Source organism: Enhydra lutris, unplaced genomic scaffold (genome assembly GCF_002288905.1).
Source record: "Enhydra lutris kenyoni isolate GAN:26980312 unplaced genomic scaffold, ASM228890v2 scaffoldscaffold38, whole genome shotgun sequence".
NCBI lineage: Eukaryota > Metazoa > Chordata > Mammalia > Carnivora > Mustelidae > Enhydra > Enhydra lutris.
In genome coordinates, this window is record NW_019154122.1 from 18,213,849 (window position 1) to 18,235,485 (window position 21,637).

A 21,637-nucleotide genomic window follows, 5' to 3' on the forward strand; every position below is an offset into this window, starting at 1 on the left:
GCAGTTCTGAGCTGAGACTTCAGTATCCCCTGGGACCGGGCCTGGAGTTGGTCAGCAGCGACTTTGGAGCGAATTCTTTACCCCAAACTTCCCTTTGTCACTTTTCTCTGCAACGAGAGACCCCTGGGGGCTCCGCCAGGAAGAGAAGGGCTTTCCCTGAGTAGCCAGGCAGCCACCAGGGACTCTCCTGGCCACGAGCGACCCCAGACACCTAGCCGGGGTCGGCGGATTCAGGAAGGCCCCCGGACCCTACCCCGGGGGCTCTGTTTCGCTGTTGTGGGGGTGGGCAGCCTCCGCAACTTACTGTTCCTTCCGCGGGAACCTGACGCAAGGGGATTGGCCTTATTAATTCTGACTCCAGACCTGCAGGTCCCCACGTGGCCCTGGGGGCCCTGCCAGGGCCTGAGAAACTAGGACTGCTTCCCCTGCCCTCCCCGACCTCCGCCCTAGCTCCCTGCACCCTGGGGGCAGGCACTAAGGCCTCACCATAGCCTCCCCAGGCCTGACCATCCGGGCCCGCCGCTGCCTTACCTGCTCCACAGTCTGAAGTTCAGCCTTGACCTTCGTGAGTCCTAGGAGAAGCTTCTCCCTTCCCTTTTGCTTATCCCAAACCCCACCTGAAACCTGTACTGGGGCCTTCTGTTCTCTGACTTGAAATCAAGAGGTCAACAGAGCAGCTGGTTTGGCCAGTGTGGACGGCAGAGCCTGTGTCCCATCTCCCGTCCCCTAGAGGTACAGGGGGCAGGTTGGGGGGGGCAGGTCCAGGTCATCGCAGATGGCCCTGCCCCTCTAACATTCTAAGGATATTAGGATATCCCAGCAACCCCAGTGGACTCGGGTTGGGGGTGCCCAGCTCGGCCGCTGGTGTCCCAGTTGTTACCAGCCAGGTAAGTGCCCCGGAGGCGTGGTTTCTGCGGACGACTATGGAGATTTCTGCGCCCAGAGCTGACCTGTGCTTTCTGGGACCTGCCCAGGGAGCGGGGGCCACAGTGCCTGCCCACCGCACAGCACCAGCCTTGTGACCCACATGTCTCCGGCAGGGCCCCCTCGCCTCCACGGCCTGCCCCCCACAGCCCGGACCCCCTATCCCCATAGCCCGTCTGACAGTCGCTTGTGAACGTGTGTGTTCATTATCTTGCCACTGCTGTAGCGTCTCCCCATAGCTCACTAATTAAGGGGGTCACAGTCGAGAGCATGTTTACCCAATAAGCTTTATTTTTAATTATCCTAATTGCTCGGAGACTGACAAAGACTCTGCTCTTCTCTTTCACTCAGTGGGTGAGTGGACGACAAACACACTTGCACATGCCCCACCCGGTGCTCCCCGAGGGGCCGGGTCTGTGTCCACAGCAGGGTCACGTGGCTCATGCTTAGGGTCGGGTGCTTATGGGGGCCGCTGGGCGTACACCCAGGGTCTGGTCACTGTGTGTCCACACACGTGTGCAAACGGGAGCCACAGTCTGTCCGTCTGAGGCGGGAAGGAGGGCGGACACCTGCTGGCCGCATCCTAAGGTCAGTGTGAGTCGCCTTGGGGACACGTGCGTCGTCTGTAAATGGCGGGCAATCCCAGCCCTGGCCTAAACGGGACCTCAAACCAGTCTGGCCTCCTTATAGGGACGTTCACTTCCGGCTTAGCCAAGAACCAATGTCAAGGTCCTTCATGCTGGGTCTCTGCCTCCATGTCCACTCCCCGCTGATGGATGGGCTGGTGACCTGCTCTACCCCCGTTTGTAGGAGGAACAGAAGCTCGGGTCCCCCAGGGGCCAGTGGGGGCCAACCCTTCCCTTTGGCCAGTCTGTGCAGCTCACCCTTGTTTCTGAGCAACTCTGAGTCAAAAGAGCACAGACACCTGGGGAGGCGACACTGGGCAGTTGGGGGGAGCAGTCTGCTGGGGAGAACGGGCTGCCGGGGGAGGGGATGGCCTGATGGCGGGGGAACAGCCTGCCGGGGGGACAGCCCGACGCAGAACAGTCTGACGGCCTCTCAGAAAGTTGGAGTCAGTGTCACCTTAGGACCCAGCAGGGCCGCAGCTGGGAGTCTGTCCTGGAGAGCCACAAGCAGGGGCTCCAGCTGACCCATGAGCACGTTCGCGGCAGAGCTGCTCACCAGATCAGAAGGTGGCCAGGGCTCCAGTGGGCACCGGCGGACGACCGGGGGAAGGAATGGGGGCGGGTCCCCACGGCGGGCTGGGGAGGGGCCCTGACAGGTGCCGCGGGATGCACGAGCCGGGAAGGCGGCCAGGACACCCAGACCCCAGAGCCCACGTGCCAGGGGTCCACTTGTGGAGCCGCCCGGGGAGGCGAAGCCGCAGAGAGAACGCGCGGGACAGCAGCCGCCTGGGGCTGGCGCGGAGTGGCCGCGGACGGTCAGGGGCCCCATGGGGCCGGGCGGAGGGGCGTCTGCCCAGCATCCCAGCGGCACGAACGGCTCCGAGCTGTTCCCGTGAACTCGGTTAATTGTATGTTTGTGAATTTCACCTCCGTGAGAAGGGAGACCCGAGGAAAAGAGGCGTCCCCAGGGCCTGCGGCCACCACCGACCCGGCCGCACGTGCCCGCAGCTTCTCGCCGGCTCCAGGAGGGACCGGGAGCGCGTCTGCTGAGGTGAGCCGGCCGGGAGGCCCCGCGTGCATTGTTCCGCGGGGATTAGGGCCGCGGCGTCCCCCGGCCTCTTCTTGCTGGCTCCCCCGGCGTCCGGCTGTGCCGGGCAGGCCTAACCGTTCTGTGCAAGTTTCTGTCTCTTTAATAAAGATTAAGATGTCAGAGGGCCAGCGTTGCACAAAATCCCACTTTTATTAACTTCTCATTACCAGCTGAAGGGCAAAGCCCATTCCCGAGCTTCTGGAGCGGCGCGGGGAAAGTGCTTATTAAATACACGTTTATGACGACTGGGGCCTCGGGCAGCGCGCGCTGACTCAGCACCTGGGCCGCAGGCCTCCCTGGTGGACGCAAGACAACGGGGACCTCATGCGAAGAGCGACCGCACAGCCAGGCCCAGGCTGGAGGGGACGGCCCAGAGCACAGTGGGGAGGGAAGGAAGGGTCTCAGCTGCCTGGGCGGTGCGCGCAGTGGGAGGGTGGGGGTCCCCACTGTGGTGAGGGCGTCATGACGAGGGAGGGTCCCAGGTCCACACTGGGGACTGACCGCCACGTGGACTGGGCTGGCCCGATGGCACGCCATAACCTCCCGCAGCCCCCAGCCTCGGCCTCCCAGGATGACCCAACAGTCGACATGCTCTGGGCCTCGGGAAGGGCCTCTGGTCAGCTTCACCCTCCCCGCTTCCCAGAAGCCCCAGACGGGTCCCCTGAACCCCAGGTCACCATGTGCCCTCTCATAGGGAGACCTGCCATCCCCACTGCCCACCTGCCTCCAGCCCGCCATCCATGCTGTGGTCCCACAGCCCCACACGAGGGCTGTGGGGGGGATGTCCTCCCCGCCTCTCCACCCTACTGGTCTTAGTCCCCAGAGCTGCTCAGGCTTGGGCCTGGCCCCAGGGGCTCCCGAGCTTGTGAATCCACATTGATCCTCCCACCCGATGCCCTTCTGGGACATCTGTCTAAGGAGCATGTCACAAGTAAGATGTACCGACCTGACATGGCCGTTTCTACCTGTCCCAGTGCCCACTCCCTCCTCCGGGCTCCCCCTGCAGAGACCAATGGCTCACCCCGGTCCCCAGAGCTGTCCTCTGGCCCCTCGTCTTCCATCGACTGAAGCCTCTCACTCCGGAGTATCCCTGATACAGCCATCTCCCCGCCCCAGCCCTTGACTTCCCACACCCCCGCTCCCCACCGGGCACCCAGTGACTGGCCGGTGCACAGGACCCACAAGCCCCTCCACGGTGCCCCTCCCCGCCCACCCCTGCACTCGGGGCCTCAGCCGCATGCCCTCTGCCTGCGATGCTCTGGGCCTGGTCCCACTAGGTCTCGCTCCCCTAGGCCTTGGGGAGCTCCTCCAATGCCCCCAGAGGTGCCCTGGGGACACCCGCCTGTGTCCTTGTCCCGCAGCCCCAGTCTGCCCGCCCGCCGGCTGGTCGCTTGTGGCCGCTCCCGTGCTGACGGCTCTGTATTTGAGCTTTATTCGCCTCTTTGCTGAGTTACAGACTGGATGTTTCTGTCCGCCCCCAGGTCATACATTGAGACCCTAAGCCCCAGGGTGACGGTGTGTGGAGGTGGCGCCTCCGGGAGCTGATGAGGTTTAGATGAGGTCTGAGAGGTGGGCCCCCTGATGGGAGCAGAACCCTCGTAAGACAAGACGCTAGAGGGCTTCCTCCTCTGCCCGTCTCTCCCTCCCTCTGCTGGTGGAGGACACCGCGAGGGGACCCCCATCTGTAAACCGGGCAGAGGGTCCTCACCAGACACGGAATCTACTGGGGTCTTGCTCTTGAACGTGTAGGCCCCAGAACCTCGTGAGAGAAAGTTCTGGGTTTAGGCAGCCCCATCCGTGGCTGGGCCCACCGAGGGCCGTGGGCCCTCTGTTCCCAGCCGCAGCTTGGAGCCCATCACCCCCGACCTACAGTATGCGGTGGGTCAGTGCAGGCGCGCACGGTGCTTCCAGTCCGCGGCAACGCTGGGTGGCAGTGTGGCCGAGTCCTCCCCGAGCGCCCCATCTCGTCCGCTGTTGTTGCCCCGGTATCACTCGTGGGGGCCTCACAGGACCCCCTGCGAGGGGGTCCCTGGCAGTGCTGAGTCAGACTCCCCCATGCTAACAGAATGACGCTGGGCGTCTATGAGGAAGAAGGGAGCCCTGGGTCCTCGGAGGCCGGGACCCACTCCGGTGAGCAAACACACATTCGTTGAGCAAAAGGACACTTGTCGAAGGGCATCACGTCCTACTCCTCGGGATACAGAACCAGATGACCCGGCTCCAGGCCCTGGCTCTACCTCTCCCAGCTGTGTGACTCTGCTAGGTTGCTTAACCTCTCTGTGCCAGTCTTTCGCAGCAAGGGTAAGCGCCCAAGGCAACATCAGCCACTTGCACAGGCAGACCCCATACTCAGTCTTACCCCCAGAAAACACCCTGTAGCGTGGGGCCTTCAATTCAGTGTGGGGCAGTGGGGTAGACGGCTCGGGAAGGAAAGGGAAGGAGACGACGGGCTCTCTTGCACTGGCCCTTCCCGTCCGGCTGCCTCCGGGCCCAGGATGCCAGCAGGACCGGCCCCTTTTGGCCAAGGAAGCCAAACAGGCCGCAGCCCAGCCCCATGGGGACATTTCTGCACCGGGTCCTGGGAGGATGACACTGGCTTTGAAGGAAACGCCCCGTCCACGGGGCCAGCCCCGCTTTCGCAGGCCTGAGTCCCCGGCTGTCGGTGGGGGGCACCCAGGCAGGCCTGCCCAGGAGCCCGGCTGGTGCGGAGTGCGGGCCTCACCCGGCCCGGGGCTTGGCCGCCTGTGCTCAGCCTGTTTACCCAGGGGGTGAAAAGGCTCCTGTGTAAATAGACTTCGCCAAGGCCTGTGCTTTCTCACCGCTACGGCTTTCCGAACGCACATTATGAATTGGCGGGCTTATCGGGAGGGCCGTCTGGCAGTTAAAAGATGTTTCCCCGCATTGTGAGGCTGCATGGAAACCGAGTCATGTCAGCCCCAAGGACAAAGGAACTCAAGTGTTTGAAATGCAAAAATATTTTGACCCGACTACATCATTTTTCAAAGGAAAAAAGTAATTCACGGCTCACAATTCACCTGCTATCTTGCAGGAAGTCCTGTATTTCTTATTAACTCCCCAAGGCCTGCTTCTCTGTGTGAGAGGTCATCTCGGAGGGCCAGTGTGTGAGGGACGTTTATGACTTTCCTTTCCGTCTCTTCCTGTTGTTTTTTCTTCTAGCGCTGGCTGGTGTGTGTGAGTGCCCGCCTGTGCACAGCTCCTGGCCTTATCTCTGGGCTCCTCCCAGACCAGAAACTCGTGTGGGGTACAGAGTGTCTGCCCTGGGTGGCCGGGCCGGAAACCAAGGTCCTGAGAGGTTAAGTGACCTTCCCCGGGTCTCACCGATTGATGGTAAAACTGGAGTGTCCGGGGTCTTCTGATCCCTCGTGGGGGTCCTCTCCTGGGCTCTTGGCTCCCCCATGTAATACCTGTTTCTGAGTGGGACCTAAAGGCTCGGCATCGTTGTCACCACCAACACTACCACCTGCCCACCTCGCTTCCCCTGGGCCGTACGCACGCACCAGACGCTATCTCAGGTGGGCTCTGTGCACAGCGTCTCAGGTCCTTGCTCGCCACAACTCTGAGGCAGGAGCTATTATCACCCCCCTGCACAGATGAGGAGATCGAGGATAAAGCAAACCTTGGACAACCTTTTGCCTTCTCGGAAGATCCTTCCACCCCAAGCTCTTAGAAAGTGCCACAGACACGTCATGGTGGCTGCTTAGCAGCTCCGTGGCAGCTGAACAAAAAGACAACCCGTGGGCTTAGCTGAGCAAACCCCAAATGTCCCTGAAGCTGAGTCTGAGGGTCTGGCCCCCAAAGCCGCAGGAACCAGAACAGCTCTGGAAGTGCTCCCCGTGGGGCGGCAGGGCAGGGGCCCTCGCCGGGTGCGCACGCCTGAGGCTGTGTCGTCCTGCCGGCAGGGCAGAGAGGTCCCCCCGTGAGCGAGGCGGCAGCCGTGGGGCCAGGAGGGAGGCACGGGGAGGCGAGAGCTCTCCTCGTATGGCATCGTTGGGGGAGGGGGCTTCTGAGGAGGCGAGTGATGTGTCGGGCTGGGAAACCCAGAGGGGGGAGGGCTTTGAGGGATATCACAGTGACACTTGAGGGGCCAAACGGTGATTATTAAGAATCCTGGGTGTTTAATAAGGTGGCCGGGGTGCTGGACGTTGGATACACTAGTAGGAGGAGAGATGGGGGACAGCGTGCCAGGCACTGACACCGACCGGGAGAGGAAATGGGCACCAGCCCAGGGGGACGTCCCCACATTAGCACCTGCTTCTGGGCAACACACACTTCCCACTCAGACGGCGAGGGAAGTGGACGATCCCAGGGGTGAAAATGCCTGGCTGGGGCCCCCTGGGCAGAGCCTCGTTTCAGAGTCTGGGTTTGGGAGCGTTTCCGCAGGGGCCAAGGTTGCCGCTGCCCACGCGACCTCGGGTGGGCGAGTTCAGCTGTCTGAACCCTAGGGAAAGAGAACTGTTCCCCGGGGCTGTCCAGAGTCAGCCAGCGCGCTCCAGATGTGGCCCACACCCGTGACCTCGGCCCGGCGCGGGAGCCCAGCGGCGAGCACGCAGAGGTGGCGTCTGCTTTGCCGTGTCCCGGCCGCAGCACCACCTGATGTCACACACAGAAAGACGCAATCGTTGTGCCCCGGGCCCGGGAGCTGTCCTACAAACCCGACACCGTCCGGTCTCTGAGGGCCCTGTCCCTCCTCCTGGGTGGCAAGTGGGGACAGACACAGGCCTCCCCGCGGGCTGGTTCTCCCTCCTGGAGGACGGCACATTGGCAGACACAGGACAAAGGAGCCCGTCGCCCCCCCAGCTCTCCCTCCTTCCTGACCCAGGACAGCCCCCGCCAAGCCAGACCTTCCTGAAGGCTAATTCGATGTTTTTCTCTACCTCGCAGGTTCCCCTTTTCTCCTGCCTCTGCATTTCTCGTCCAAAACAGAAATACAAAGGGAGGAAATCTATTCAAAATTCCTCCTCCTCACTTTATTCCTGCTTCTCTCTGGGGTGCCCATGCTTCAGAATCTCTTCTGATAATTATCTGCCCTTTTGGGGCTTTGGTAAGCCAGAACCTCGGCCGAGGGAGGCTCAGGAAGGGCCCGCCTGCCCGCGGCGGGCAGGACACCCTCAAGTCCACTCTGAACGGGCACCAGCTTGTCCATCCCCGTCCCGCCCAGCGCGGGGGCTGGGGAAGAGCACTTTTATTATTATTTTTGTTTGTTTTTGAGTCTCTCCTTCCTCTCAGCTGATCCGTGATGAACACCACACCAGACCCTCTTTATGTGATAATTTTCCATCCCCGGCAATGCAAACGTTTCTGCGGCTAATGCTCTGGGTCTTGGCCATTGCTCAGGAATAACAGAGGCAAGGTTCCAATAGAAAATAATAAGTCTTGCCTTTTATTACTTAATTTATCAACAGTGTAGTGGAGAAACATCTTGTTATCTGGGTAAGAAGAAACCGTTCGCCCACACGGCCTTGGCTGATGGAAGGGGTGTCAGGCAGGATGACGAATCCCGTTAGCATACAAAGAGGCCGGGGCTGAAGCAGGGTGTTATTCAAAGAAGGAAATATTATTAAGTAAGAAAACGGTGCACTCACCCTGAATCTGTTAAATTAAGAATCCCACTCCTCCCGGCCAAAACCAATTTGTTATCCTCACAATCTCCCCTGTATATAACAGGGGATAAGAAGGAAAAATGGCCCAGAGAAATGACTGCTTCGAATCACCCACCTGCCGGGACACGGTCCGGCCAACACGGCAAGGTGGGGTCACTTCCGCCCGAAGTGGGCAGAGCAAACCGCACGAGAGGCTCCTGGAAGCGTGCCCCACGACGAGGAGCCGCGTGGATTTGGAACTGTGCGGGGGTGGGGGACAGGGGCCAGGACCCCAACAACATGGGCTGCTGAGGCCCCTCAGCACAGGTGACTGGGGTCTCGGGAGGACGGGGACGCGGGGAGAACAGAGACCTCGAGGACTTCCAGTTTGTGTCTCCAGCACCCAAGCAGACTCGGTGTCCGTCACTGCTGGCGCCTGTGCACGTGACAAGGTCAGACTCTGAAACCCAGAAGCCCAAAGAAACAGCTCATGGCTGAGTTTCTCCTGCACGCCTCACGGGACTCGCAGGACAGCTCGGCCTATGGTAATTGCCAGATCTCCCGAACTTTCTGGCCGCAGCGTTGGAGGGCAGAGAGAGCTGGGGGCTGTCACGCTGGCCAGTGGCTGCTGGGTCCAGAGAGGACCACGGGCCGGGCGGTTCATCCAACGACACGCGGTCCCAGAAGGCAGAGGCTCAGATGTTGGGGGAACGGCCTGCACATGCGCAGGACGGGGAATCCTGACCATGGGGGCTTGTGGCCCAGCAGACGGGAACGGTGCCCACGTCCGGCCGTCATCACCCACCACGGCGGTGGCGACCTTCGCCGTCTGGCGTTGCCATGGGCCGGGCCCGGGGTAAGCTCCCGGACGCCAGCGTATTTCACAAGCAAAACTCCCTGTGCGGGGTTCACTTGATGAAACGTGAGACGTCATGTCACAGTGAAGCGTGACGTCACCGCTTCTGCTGATTCCCGGGCAGCCTCCTCCCCCGCGCCCGCCCTTAGGCACATGTGCGGCTTCACAGAAGACGCGCGTGCATGCGGCTTGCCACTTTTCCGAAACCCGTTCTTGAAAAGCTAAGCGTTTTAGTTTCCTCGGAAAGTGGGCATCAAGTCCATGCCCATCTCCACGCCCCCGGCGCCCCTGATTGACATCCTATGGTCGCACGGTCATTTCTGACAACGGATGGGTCGGTTGTGACCGTCAGCAAGTAGCGCCCGTGAGGAATGTCAGGCTTTGCGGTGGGGCCCGGCTGTGCTTTCTGTGGGTCCGGATAAATGTCAGGGTCGTGTGGACGCTGCCGTGGGACCTCACGGAATAGTTCTCCTGACCCCGATCTCCCTGCCCCACCGGCTTGCCCCCTCTCCCCACCCCTGGGAACCACGAATCTCTTCACCATCTCTGTGGCTTTGTCTTTTCCGGAACATGGTGGAGCTGGGGTCACACAGAGCGCGGCCTTCTCAGATCTGCTCCTGTCCCTTGGTCCCACCGACTTATGGCTCTTCACGAGGCCGGACATCGAAGCCCTCCATTCAGCAGGAGGTTGTCCAAATGCCTCTTTGGGGTCCCGGGGCTGGGCTGCGGTGGTTTACCCTTGGCCATCCTACGGGGTCTCCTGAGTCCCTCCCAGCAAAGGGACCTGGGACAACCCCGAAGGTGGCCGGACCCCGCTTTCCCCTGGCGGCTCCGGATCACGGATCAGAGCCCTTCCGGGGATAGGGGGTCGCCCCTCAGTGCTGTGTGCATCCAAGAGGCCCCAGAAGCCTGGGAGGCAGGGGACTGTGCCAGCGAGGCGTCCCAATCTTTTCCTGTGTGTTCGCCTCCGTTCTCTATCCGCACACCTGAAGTGACTCTGCCCACATTACCTGGCACCAGGGAACTGGTCATGGGTCAGCTCCGGTGCCACCTCCTTCAGGAAGCCCACCATAGTAAAATGCACCGGGGTCCCCGCCTCCGTGCCCTCTGCCACGGGCCCACACGCCCGTCATGACAGGCACCTCCTCCCACCCCGTGCTGCGGGCTGTGGCGGGTGCCCCCTCTCCTTCGGCCATCACCGTGACAGCCGCACGCCCCACGCAGCCCACCGGTCTAAGAACGCCGACCAACATCGAGCAAACCACACCCAGCCGAGCCCAGCCTGCACTGGCCCCCGTCACGCGTGTAAGTGAGAATCGGCGAGGACTGCCTTGAGCCCCTGAGTTTGGGGAGGGTTTGTCACATCATTGCAGCAAGAGCTCCGTGACCCGCCTGCTTGCAGCGAGCGCCGCCCACTCTGCGTCCGCTCTCCCTGGACTCGGCCGCGGCCGCAGCCTCGCACTGCCGGGACTCTGACGGGCGTGAGCTCTGGGAGCAGAGCAGAGGAGTGCTCAGGGCACAGGCTAGACACGGTCCCCGGGGACGCTCACTCCAGGGTCTCGTGGGCGGACACTGAAAGCTGGCCTCTCCGTTGACTTGTGCGGCCCAGTCAAGTGACTTACGCTGTCTGTGCCTTCGTTTCCTACTCAGTGACGTGGGGACGAGAACCCGTCTGGGGTGATGGCGGGCACGTGAGCCGATGGGCATAGGGCAGCTGGTTAATGGTGACTGACGGCGACAGAGGACCCCAGTGGGGACAAGGTCAGCCCCCTGCCCCTGCCTGCTCTCCTTCCCTCCCCCTCCTCCTGGCCCCGTGTCCTCCCCCAGGGCTCAGCGCATGGTCAGCCCCACAGCAGCACAAGCCTCGGAGCTGCTCTGGGAGGCAGGTGAGAGGCTAGAGGTTCTGTGGAGGCCGGTGTGCCCCCCCCACACCCACGCCCACGCCCACACAGGAAACCGGGCCTGTCACTCAGAGAAGACGGTGAACCGGCTAGCCAGGATGCTGGGGGTCCGCCCCTCTACACGCCCGGCGCAGACGCCCACTTGCTTGGATGGGAGGTGGCCTCGCCGGTGGGGTGCACGGGACACAACCTTCCCCCGCTTCCGCCCCCGGGCAGGCCACAGAGAACCCCCACACACGGGCCCTGTCGTCCTATATCAGGTCGAGAGGTTTCCCCAAGGCCTCCTACAGGCCTGTGCCCGGATGGGAGGGGGGCTTCCGGGCTCTGCGAGGAACACCCACGGCGCCTGGCCCCGCGACCTCCCCAGCGAATGGCATCTGAGGGGAGTCGGGAGCCAGGCCTCCCTCGAGGCCTGGGGTGTTCGGCACAAGAGAAAAGGGGCCGGGCGGAGGGAGGGGTCGCGAGTGCTCACGGCATCTCTCGCCGCTTTTGCCCTGGGAGGGACGGTCACCCGGGCATCTCTGTGGAAAACCGGAAGTCTGCCTCGCACCCAGAGTGGTCACACGAAGGGACAAGGGCAGGGCTTCTCCTCAAGGGCAGCCGCCCCACGCCAGTGACGCTGACTTCGCGGAGGGTGTGTCTGTGTGTTTAGAGCAGAAGATGCCACGCAGGCCTTCGAGCGGACACATTTGTCTCTCCTAACAGTGAGGCACAATTTAATTAACTCACTTTTGCACCCACCTGAAGATTACGGAGTTTATCGACACCGTCATCTGCCTCCCATAAAGCCGTAATGTAGATAATAAATCCGCTTCATTACCCGGTGCGAGAGGCGACCTGCTCCAGACGGTCGGCCCAGCACCCCTCCCACGAGCACCGCCTCGGACGCCCTGAGCTTCCGCGCGGTCTCCTGGAGGGCCCTGCCACGGACGCCCCACGGCCTCTGTGCTCTGACCCGCTGCAGCTGTCCCCGGAGGCCCCCGACACTCTCTGTCCATGGCCAGCGTCCACCCGGGCTCCCCCCGCTCCCCCGTCCCCACGCAGACCGCAGAAGCCGCACCCCCAGCCTCCACGGAGCAGGACCCGGTGCCCAGAGCTGTGCCCAGAGCTGTGCCCGACCGCCGTCTTGTTGTCCAGCTGGACGCCTCGGGCCAGCTCGGGCGCTGGAGACGGACTGTCTCTCCGGCTTGCGGACAAGAAGCAGGAAATGCAGGAGGCCAAGCTCAAGGCCAAGAACCAGGTTTAGAGGGTTGGGGTGGGTTGGGAGTGGCCCTGGACCTGCCCAGCCTCCCCGGGTCTCCCGCCAAAAGGAGAGGTTCCTTTGTTTACCTTCCGGGGGAAGGCGTATTTCCCATTTCTGAGTCTGTCCTGTGAAATTGATGACGTTTTCTCTGCCTTCAAGATTTAAGTTTGGGCACAAAGTGTCAGCTGGGCGGCTGGGGGGGAGGGCCTGGCCCCAGAGAGGGTCCCCAAGTCACCTGCTCTCTCAGCCCTGCCCGCGGCTGCTGGTGGACCCCGAGGGGGCTTCCGCTGTCCCTCCTCCGGGACCCCAAGCCGCAGCCCAGCAGCCTTTTGGAGGCCGATTCTCGGGTGTTCCGGAGAGAGAAAGAAAAGCTGGCTCTTTGTTTTCTCTGGTGCAAAAGAGAGACGAAACTAAACTGTCTCCCTGCCCCCTGGGTGTGGCTCTCGGGCTCTGGCTGTTCTGGGAGAGCAGCGTGCCCTCCACGGCCCGCTGGGGGCCACTGCTCCCCCCGCACCCCCCGGGCCCAGGGCCTTCCTGACCCACAGCTCCCCCGCCAGGGCGGGCAGGTGACAAAGTGCACCTCGCCTGGAGAATCTGAGCCTTTCAGCTGGTATTGGGGATCCTCGGGATGGGGCAGGGGCAGGGGCAGGGGCAGGGGCAGGGAAAATGGAATCAACTCAGTTTAAGGGCCTGAAACTGCAAAAAGGTGAAGTTTCTAATGTCCTTTCCCCCCACCCCCCGGCCTGCAGCTGCCCCAAAGCTCACCACAGCCGCCACTGTGGGCCCATTAATCACCCTTATCAGAGCGGGAAGGGGCCCCTGCCCGCCCCCCCAACCAGGGACAAGTTCAGGTGCTTCAAGGTGGCCAGAGGTCAGAGTCCACCCTCGCGCCCGTAGAGCCTTTCTGTCCGCGGGGAACGGAGCCACCGAAATCACACCTAGGCCGCCTCTTCAGATAAGCGTTGCGTTGTGCAATCAGAGGCCTTCGGGAGGGGCAGGAAGGGAGGCCGGAAGCCGGACTCGAGGAGGCCCGGCTGGTGGTGGCCTCGAGACCCGGGCTGAGGCCTGCACCTCCTCGGGAAGGGGAGCGCGGAGGCGGCGCTCTCTGGCATTCTGGTCGCGGCCCCCTACACCTCTCCGCTTTGCAGCCTTTGATTCAGCAAAATCAGGGATGCAAACTTCTTAGGAGTACTTAGTTTCCATGGCAACCGAAGCTGACCTCAACATTATTGTTCTCAAGAGGCACTGACTTTACTATATGTTCATTCACTGAATTAATGGACTCCTGGCTCTTTTATCAGCAGACCCCGAACAAAGGAGAGGGAGACGAGCCGTCAGAGGGCTTTCAGCCAGTGCCCAGCCTTTTGTCCAGGCTGACTGCGTCCGAGCAAGTCTATTCAGCCCCAGATTATCAAAATCAACTCAGGGCTGTCTCTGTGGCAGCTAAACACACTTTGATTTCATAAAGACATAACCGATCCCACATGCAAATTATTAATTGTGGTTGCAGGATTCTGAGTGCTGGGGTCTCCCATGTGATTGGGGGGGGTAAGACGGCGTCTTTGCAGGTAAAATGCGGGTGAGTTACGGGGTGTTGGTGGCTCCTGAGGGTTGCTGGCTGGAAGCGGAAGAGGAAAACGGAAAGGACTGCTAAGGCCGTCCTCACTGGCTCAGGCAAAGCATGAGAAGGACCCAGCAAGGCTTACCGCCCGACGGAGACCAGTGGCACCCCGAGTGCGCCCATCAGCCCTTTTTGCAGGGGGGGCTTCTGCATTTTCAGACCTCCCCTTCTTAAGAGGTGCAGAGACACATCCCTGGTCTCTCCACCACCTTCCCCGGGGCCCCCAGCCACCTCCACAGCACGCCAGAGCCACAGACCCCAGGACGTAGCAGCAAACGCATGGCACGACCTGGCTCTGGGGCTCTGGGCGGAGTTTCCACGGCCCAGCAGCAACACGCTTACACCTTGGGGCGTGCGAGCACAAAACACACTTAGCAGCTGCCTATGGTCTCCACTCCCACCTTCTTGTCACTTGAAGAGCTGTCTTCCTGGACGCCCTGGGCGGAGCCCAGCCCCCAGCATCCCCACATCCCAGGAGGGATCCCGGAGAGCAGAGGCATCTCCCGGAGGGGGTGGGGGGTGGGCAGGCCGTGGAGCACACGCACACAACAGCCAGCCGTGCAGACCACGGTCCTAACATCCAAATAATCATTTCACAAATTAAATAATTATCAATCAATCACCCTGTGTGGACAGTGCCAGGCTGGGCTATCAGATGGCTTTTATGACCTGTAGCATTTTGCACATAATGATGGGAGAGAGATTTATGGAGCCATCGTGCTCCCTCTTCCAGCACCGGACTTCATTAGCTTTCTTTCCTTCGGACCCCGACTCCCCACGCACCGCTTGCACACCCCGCGCGCCCGCCCCCAGTCGCCCAGAGCGCCGGCTGGGTGGCACCTTTCTTCTTCCGGTCCTGGTCCTACCGATGCAAATTCCTGATTTTTGGCAGGCTGGGGGCAGACAGAGGAGGGAAGGAGAAGGAAAAATAAAAATAAAAAAAGGAAAAGGTCACTTCCTTTTGTTTGCCTTTCCCCCCAGTTGTACCGTATTAACACGTCCTTCCTTCTCGAGATGGTCAAAGAAAACAAGATAAAGTGGGACAAAGGGAAGGCGGCCGGGGCTAGCATGTCCCCTTTTCATATCACCAGAGATTAAATCAAAATTCTTTTAGCTGATACCATCTCCCCGGGTGGACTACACTCTTGTTAACGGATAAATTCAAGCCCTCCAGAAAGTCAAAGAATAAATTTAAGCCTTTTGCCAAATGTCTATCCTATCGGATTTTGATAAGAAGGCCATTGAGCCTTAATAATGTCTTCCATCCATTTCCAGCGGGCCCTTAACACGGCTCTTTATTCGTCCCCAAAGCCTCTTCGCTGGGTCTTTTTATTACAGGCCCCCGCGGGCTCTCCAGGGAGCCGGGCGACCCGAGTGATGGATGGACAACTCGCTAGATTATCTCCCGCAGATGTTTGCTCTGCGGGAGCCCCGGGCTTTCCCTCTAAGTAAACAGGCGAAATAGAGTCCGCCGGAGGGAACAGTCCCAGAGGTCCAGGCGCCAAGGCCGGGAGAGGCGACGCAGCACGACCCGCAGGCCGCCGTCCCAGCGACTTCGTGGGCAGCGCGGGCTCCGCGCCCAGGGCGCACACCGGGGCGGGCGCAGGAGGGGAGCGGCGACGAGCGCGGGCCCCGAGTCTCATCAGCACCAAAGCGGGGCTGCGCGGCCTCCCCCGCGGTGGAAGAAGGCTGACGCAGGGGATGGAGAGGGATGCGGGGCCGAGGGAGGGAGCCAGGACCTGCGGGATGCGAGATGCGGATGCGGGCGGGCGACCCCTCCAAAGGGCACCGCTATGGCGGCGGCAGCGAGGGGGTCCCGGGACCCGAGGGGCGGGGCCGAGCCTGGCGCGGCTCACAGGCCGCGGCCGCTGTCACTCGCAGGGGAGCCCCGCCCTGCACCGCCGGCCCAGTAACCCCGGGTTCGAATCCCGCCTCCGCGCGGAGTGTGGGCACAGCCTGCCTCCCTGGGCCTGAGCTTCTGTGCAAAGCGGGACAGAGGGATTCCACGGCGGGTCCAGCAGCCTAGCTCTCTAATGCTCAGAATTTACAACCGGGGCTGCCCCACAAAATACCGGTTTTCTGTACCTGCGTCCAACCACGGACTGAGTCAGCCACCATCTGTGATACTTCCCCATGCCCATAAGGAGCAGGAAGCACCGTCACCCTCGGAACGGGATACTGGAGCTGGAGATGTCGGCGGACCTACCCAAGTCCCCCCACCTCCGGCCACGGCCCACAGTGTTTTAAGGCTCCCAAACGTGTGGGGGAGGAGAGGCCACGTCCAACCAGATGTAAAACTCCCAAACCACAAAACTCATAAATGGGGTCTACCTTCTCTTGCCAAGGAATTGACTCCACGTGTCCTTAAAACAGTGCCGAGGCACGTGTGGTCCTTGCCGGAAACAGCGCGTGTGCCCGTAGACGTGCACGGCTCTGAGGACCACAGTGATCCGTGAGGCAAGACCCGCTTCTCGGAGGGAAGGTAAAGGGACATTTACTCATTTTCCAGCCTCAGTGCATGAACCCATTCGGCTTTGCGTTTTCATTCCCGTCTCCCTTCCCCTCTCCCTCCCGGATGGTCTGGGCGTGGAACCGGCCCAGATGGGTCCAGAGCTAAGACCCAGGGTCAGGTTTTGACGCTCCCACCAGCCTGAACCTGGGCACCCATCCCATCACACTTGAATGGCCCAAATGCTGAGAATGTCCAAGTTCAGCACGAGGCCAAAAAATCCCAGATTTCAGGGGACAACGGAGTGTTGTGCAGCGGCTCCTTCATGTGGGGAAGGGTGTGCGTGGGGAGCTGGGCAGAGCCCCCTTCCCGGCAGCAGCCTCCCCCCTGCAGCAGGGACCTGCGGAGTGATAGGAGGCCGAGGGGCTGGGCAGGGAGTCAGGAGGCCTCGTTCCAAATGGACAGCCACCAGGATCCCCTTTGCTCCGGTGCCTGGGCCCCCTGCATGTCCGGCTGCTGTGAGTGTCAGGTCAGTTGGGATTCTGGGCACAGAGGGCACCTCAGAGCCCTCTGCCAGGCCTTCCAAGGCCCTGTGTTTGAGGGGGTGCCTGGGCCAGGCAGTGTGACCGGCGCTATGTGCGTGGCACCTTCCACCCGTCCCCGAGCAGCTCTCAGGAAAGCCCTCCAACCAGGTCAGCCCGGGCCCGATGGGCTGATGGTTTAGGAAAGGAAAAGCCGTGGTGCTCCAGGAGCAGAGGGGCTGTGCTGGCGGGGGTTCTCCCGGGGAAAATCTCATCCCGGCTCAGAAGCATCCAGCCCTGGCCTCCTCACCATCTTCACAGTTAGACTTGACCTTTTGGCCTTCTGCCTCGACCCTGGTACCCACACCAGACAGGCAACCGCCCATCCCCCATGAATGCATCCCGTCTAAGCTCCCGCCAGTCCACCCCACTGCTGGGGCAAGTCCCTCTGTGCCACCTGCTGCTTGCTGGTGGTGAGAGAGGAGGATTTCGTGTTCTCTCTGGAGGTCAAGACCCTGGACCCAACTGCAGGGCTTTTTTTGGGGGAGAGGAAAGACTTCAGTTCTTTGAAACACGGGAAAGCTCTTTACAATCTTTTGCTACCTTTCACCTTTTAGGGAAATCCGAGTTTGTTCCCAGAGGCAGAAAGAGGGAAAGGGGGCTGCTGGGAGGGATGTCGTGTTTTGAGGAAGACAGACCTCAGGCCACCATCCGGCCGGACACAGACCCTGGGTTATAGGTGAGAATCGGCTAGAAGATCACCCCTGCCAGAGCTCCTTCGGGAAGTCACTGCAGGGTCAGAAAATGCCTCCCTTCACAGGGTTTTCTCCAAAATCAGTATTTGTAGGGTTGGACCTGGTGAGAAGGGTCAGGTCTCCCCCACCCCCTTATGGAAGCTGTGCCCAGAGTCCTCAGCTCAGACCATCAAGCCGGGCACGGGGACACCTGGGACATTGGGCGTCCCTTCGCGACGCACCTCGGGCTCCCCCCAGCAGAGGCCGACCGTCCCTGTAAACACACATCCCGCAATGCAGACGGTCAGACAACCCCAGACCCAGGCACCCTTGGCGGGCCCACTCTCCGCCTCTCCTGGGTGGTGTTTTGAGGACAGCGCCACAAGAGAGACCGCTGTCCTCATTCCACTGGAACATGCAGAAGTGTGGGTTGGCTACTGTGCGGGTGTGGGTGTGTGTGTCCTGTGTTGCGTGTGTGTGGGGGTGGCCCGGACTGGGTGGGCCCTGAGCGCTGTCTGATGAACGGCTTCTGGGTTTCTTGGTGTTTTTCTGGGCTAGTTCACTCTCTGGATCTTGCCGGGCTAACGTCTGCCACCCGGGGAACCGCCATCAGCCACCGAGAGGGCAGGAGACGCTCCCCGCCGTGGACGCCTTTCCTTTCACCTGATCGGCTGCTTTTCGACACCCCGCCCAGGCCCTCTTCGGAGGCTGTGGACAGCACAGGCTTTGTGGGATGCGCGGCCGACTGTGGTCTTTCCCCGTCTGTATTCTTCTCACTGAGTGTCCAGTGGAGGTGGTCACACCAACGTGACCCGTGTTTATTCACTTCTCCTGCGTCTGCCTGGCCTGAGCATTCCCACGGGAGTGGCTCTCCCGGTTCTCGGGAGCCAGGGCCCCGCTGCCTGCCGACGTTGTGCAGACCACATCCGTCCTACCGTCCCCGGAACCCCCGTCCCGCGCTCGCCTTCTGACACACAACGCATCGCCCACAAGCGGCAGGTGGCCCCACGGACCCGGCTGCACGCACACTAGCCGGGGGTCGCACCCGGGCCACGGCGAGGGAGAGGGCGTGGATCCAGCTCTCCTACCTTTTGGATGCAGCCCTCCTGGGACGACACCTCCGCATCCGCCAACATGTGCTGAAACACAAGTTAGAGAGCGGACGTTAGTGTCTGGGGCCCGAGATGCCGTCCTCAAGCTGCGGCCAGTGGCAGACCTTGGGGATAGATCCCAAGTTCTCAGAAACGACAAGGCAAGACCTCGTGGCTTCCCTGTAATATGGAGGACGGTGCTTGTTGGGAAGTCACGTCCTTTACCCAAACGGTGTTTCCTTGTTTGCTGAGAACACCAAGGACACCCCCTCGGACGTCGGCTCCCGGGAAGACAGCTGGCTCCTTGTAGGGAAGGAGCCTCTCTGGGCAGCTCCCCCTGGTCCTTAAGGGAAGACACACATGGTACCAAACACCGTTGAAGGGGTCAGGAAGGCATTCTGAGACGCACAACGGTCTGCCCCTGTGCCCTCTGACCCCGTCTGCGAGCAGCGCCAACGCACAGGGTCAGCGGGAGGACTCGGGGTACCGTAGGGCCCTCATGGGGCTTGCAGGCTACCTGGGGAAGTAGAGCCTGGCTGAGTGGCCCGATCCGCCACCTGGGGGGCTGGGGTGGAGGATGCGACAGGGCAGATGGCGGAGGTGGGCTGGCGGGGCTGCAGTTGGACGCCATCTCCCTGCCACTTCCCTTGCCGCAGATTGGGGGGGCAGGCAGCGCGTTAATGGGCCCTTTATCCCAGACCCCTGGGAAGTGGATGTGGTTTTTGGAGGAAGCTTCTCAGCGGAGATCAGGCAGAGGCAGGACACAGTAGCACCCACAGCAGGGCTCGGAAGCACCCTCGGGGGGCGGTGAGAAGTTCCTCCAGCCATGGGCCGTGGGCAGCGCCAGGAGCTCTGGCCCTTCCCTTGCTGCTGCCGCAGGCTCAGGTTAGTTGGCAGAGAAAGTACTAGCCGTTCTGGGTCTTCCTTCCACCGACAGTTCTGACGTGGAGCTTTTCTTGGCTCGGCTTGGAGAGCTGTATACCTGCCTGGCGTCTCCTCCTGAAACCACCAAGCTCCACTCCAGGGGGACGGTGTTTCCGGGACGGGTCCCAGAGTGCTTTCGAAGCTAGGCAAACCGACAAATCAGCTGTATAAACGGGCTTTTCCCTCTTCTGGATCACAAACGCAGGCACGGACGCGTCTATAAATCGTAACATCGTTACCATAAGAACAGAAACCGAGACTGAGACTAATATTTGAAAATCAACACAAGAAATGGTGTCAAACTCCGAAGTTTTATTTACCATCCCCTTAAAATTACACCACCGCTCTCCCCGATTACGAGCCGGGAGCGCAGAGCGCCCGCCGGTGCCCACGCAGGCCGGGTGAGGGGCCCGGGCGCGCGTCGGCCCCGCTCAGCTGTGATAACAGTAAGTCATATTTTTAAATGCTGAGAATTCTAAGCAGTTGGGGATTTTATGTTTCTTTTAATAGATTCTGAAATCATGGTTTGGAAGGTGGTTACACGCGCACAGGGAACGAGTCGGAGAAGGTGAGCACCACGGAGCCTGGCGAGGCCCCGGGGCATCAGCAAGGGGCCAGGTCGCTAGGTGCTGGCCCGGGGCTGCGGTGGATGGGCTTGTGGGAGGTCGGCCCCGGACGCTGGGGACCGAGTCTGGCCAACAAGTGGAGCCTGCGTTTCTACTCTTTAGGGTGTCTGTCCTTTCCTCAAATCCTGACCCAGGGAGGCTGGTTGGTGGCTCGGTCACCTGGGAAAGGGGAAGAGAGAGGAAGCCGACTGCCCGAAACTCAGTTGAGCTGTGGCTTCCAGAAAGGGGTCGTGCTCACCGACGCTCAAAGGCCAGAGACGGGGTCCACATGCCTGCGAGGTGCTGCCTAGGACGGCTCCCTAACACGGCCAGCCAGCAGGATGAAGGCCTCTGTCAGCATCACACAGCGTGGGGGGCTCCATGTGGGGGTCACGGGGTCCCTGGAATGGGGTGGACCTGCCCCCTGCAGAGGGGGGCACTCGATCCAGGAGGAGAACACCCTGCTTTAACCTCCTGGGGAGTGTAGTCCCTGGGGCGTCGCACAGGCCATGGGAAGCAATCATGGGAGGAGAGCGCCCCACTCCTGGGAACTCCTGAGCCCTGAGTCATGGCCCCTCGGGACACTACGCAGTCACCCCACAACGCCCAGAAGAGTGTGCTCCACAGGTCAAGGCCAGCACGTGATCGCTGAGTATCCATCTGTGAGCGGCTGGCCATCCCCAGCTGGCCTGTACCGTCCCCAGCTGGCCTGTACCCTTGCACGGAGCCACTGCACGCTTCCAACCCGCTATGCGAGAGCTGACCGCAGCTGTCCAGAGCCACCGTGAACGGAGGGGGACAGAGTCTTGGAGGACTATGGCCTGCCCAGGGCACGGCCCCGGGCCTGGTGAGAGGACACCCCCACCCCATGGTGGCCCTGGGGCTCCCCCAGAGTACGGAAGAAAGCTGGGTGCTTCCCACGGTTCATGCGCAGGCGAGCCTCTAGCAGAGTCCGTCCGCAGACCACACTCTGAGATAAAGGCTGGGCTGAAACCAGGCCTGGCCCTCCAGCCCAGCCTGCCTCTCGGGGCATCTCTGCGCGGAAAGGTCCCTGCCGCCTGCACGGCCCCGTCGGCCATGCGGTGCTCCTAGGCCGGCGCCTGCTCACATGGTACCCGCCCCTGCCCGTCCTGGGCCCTGAGGCGTCGGGTTGGGCTGCAGATGGGGGCTTGCTCCCCTCTGCTCAGACGTCAGCACAAGGCACCGTCCTCTTCCTGGTGAGGAAGAGGACGTATTGCTGGGAGCTCTAGCCCAACCCCCAGCTCTGTACTCCCAGCGGCTGGGTCATGGAGAGCTCTGGAGAGGACAACGACACGTCTCCCTCAGGGCATAGGAGGACCATCCGGGGGTCCTGTCAGCCCCCTGGCCGCACACGGACCCCTCTGGTCTCCAGCCCACTCTGTCCCAGGCTCAGGGTGGGAACAACCCTCTGCCTGCCTGTCGGGCCCTCTG

The 21,637-nt window shown here is 61.5% G+C and overlaps 1 protein-coding gene across 1 annotated transcript in view; it reads right to left on the minus strand.

Annotated features, from left to right (window-relative positions):
- LOC111154771 (PR/SET domain 16) overlaps window positions 1-21,637 on the minus strand; it is a 202,229-nt gene that overhangs the window by 131,150 nt on the left and 49,442 nt on the right. The window contains 1 exon segment of the mRNA XM_022514669.1: window positions 18,654-18,704. Within this exon segment, the coding sequence (XP_022370377.1) occupies window positions 18,654-18,704 (51 nt within the window).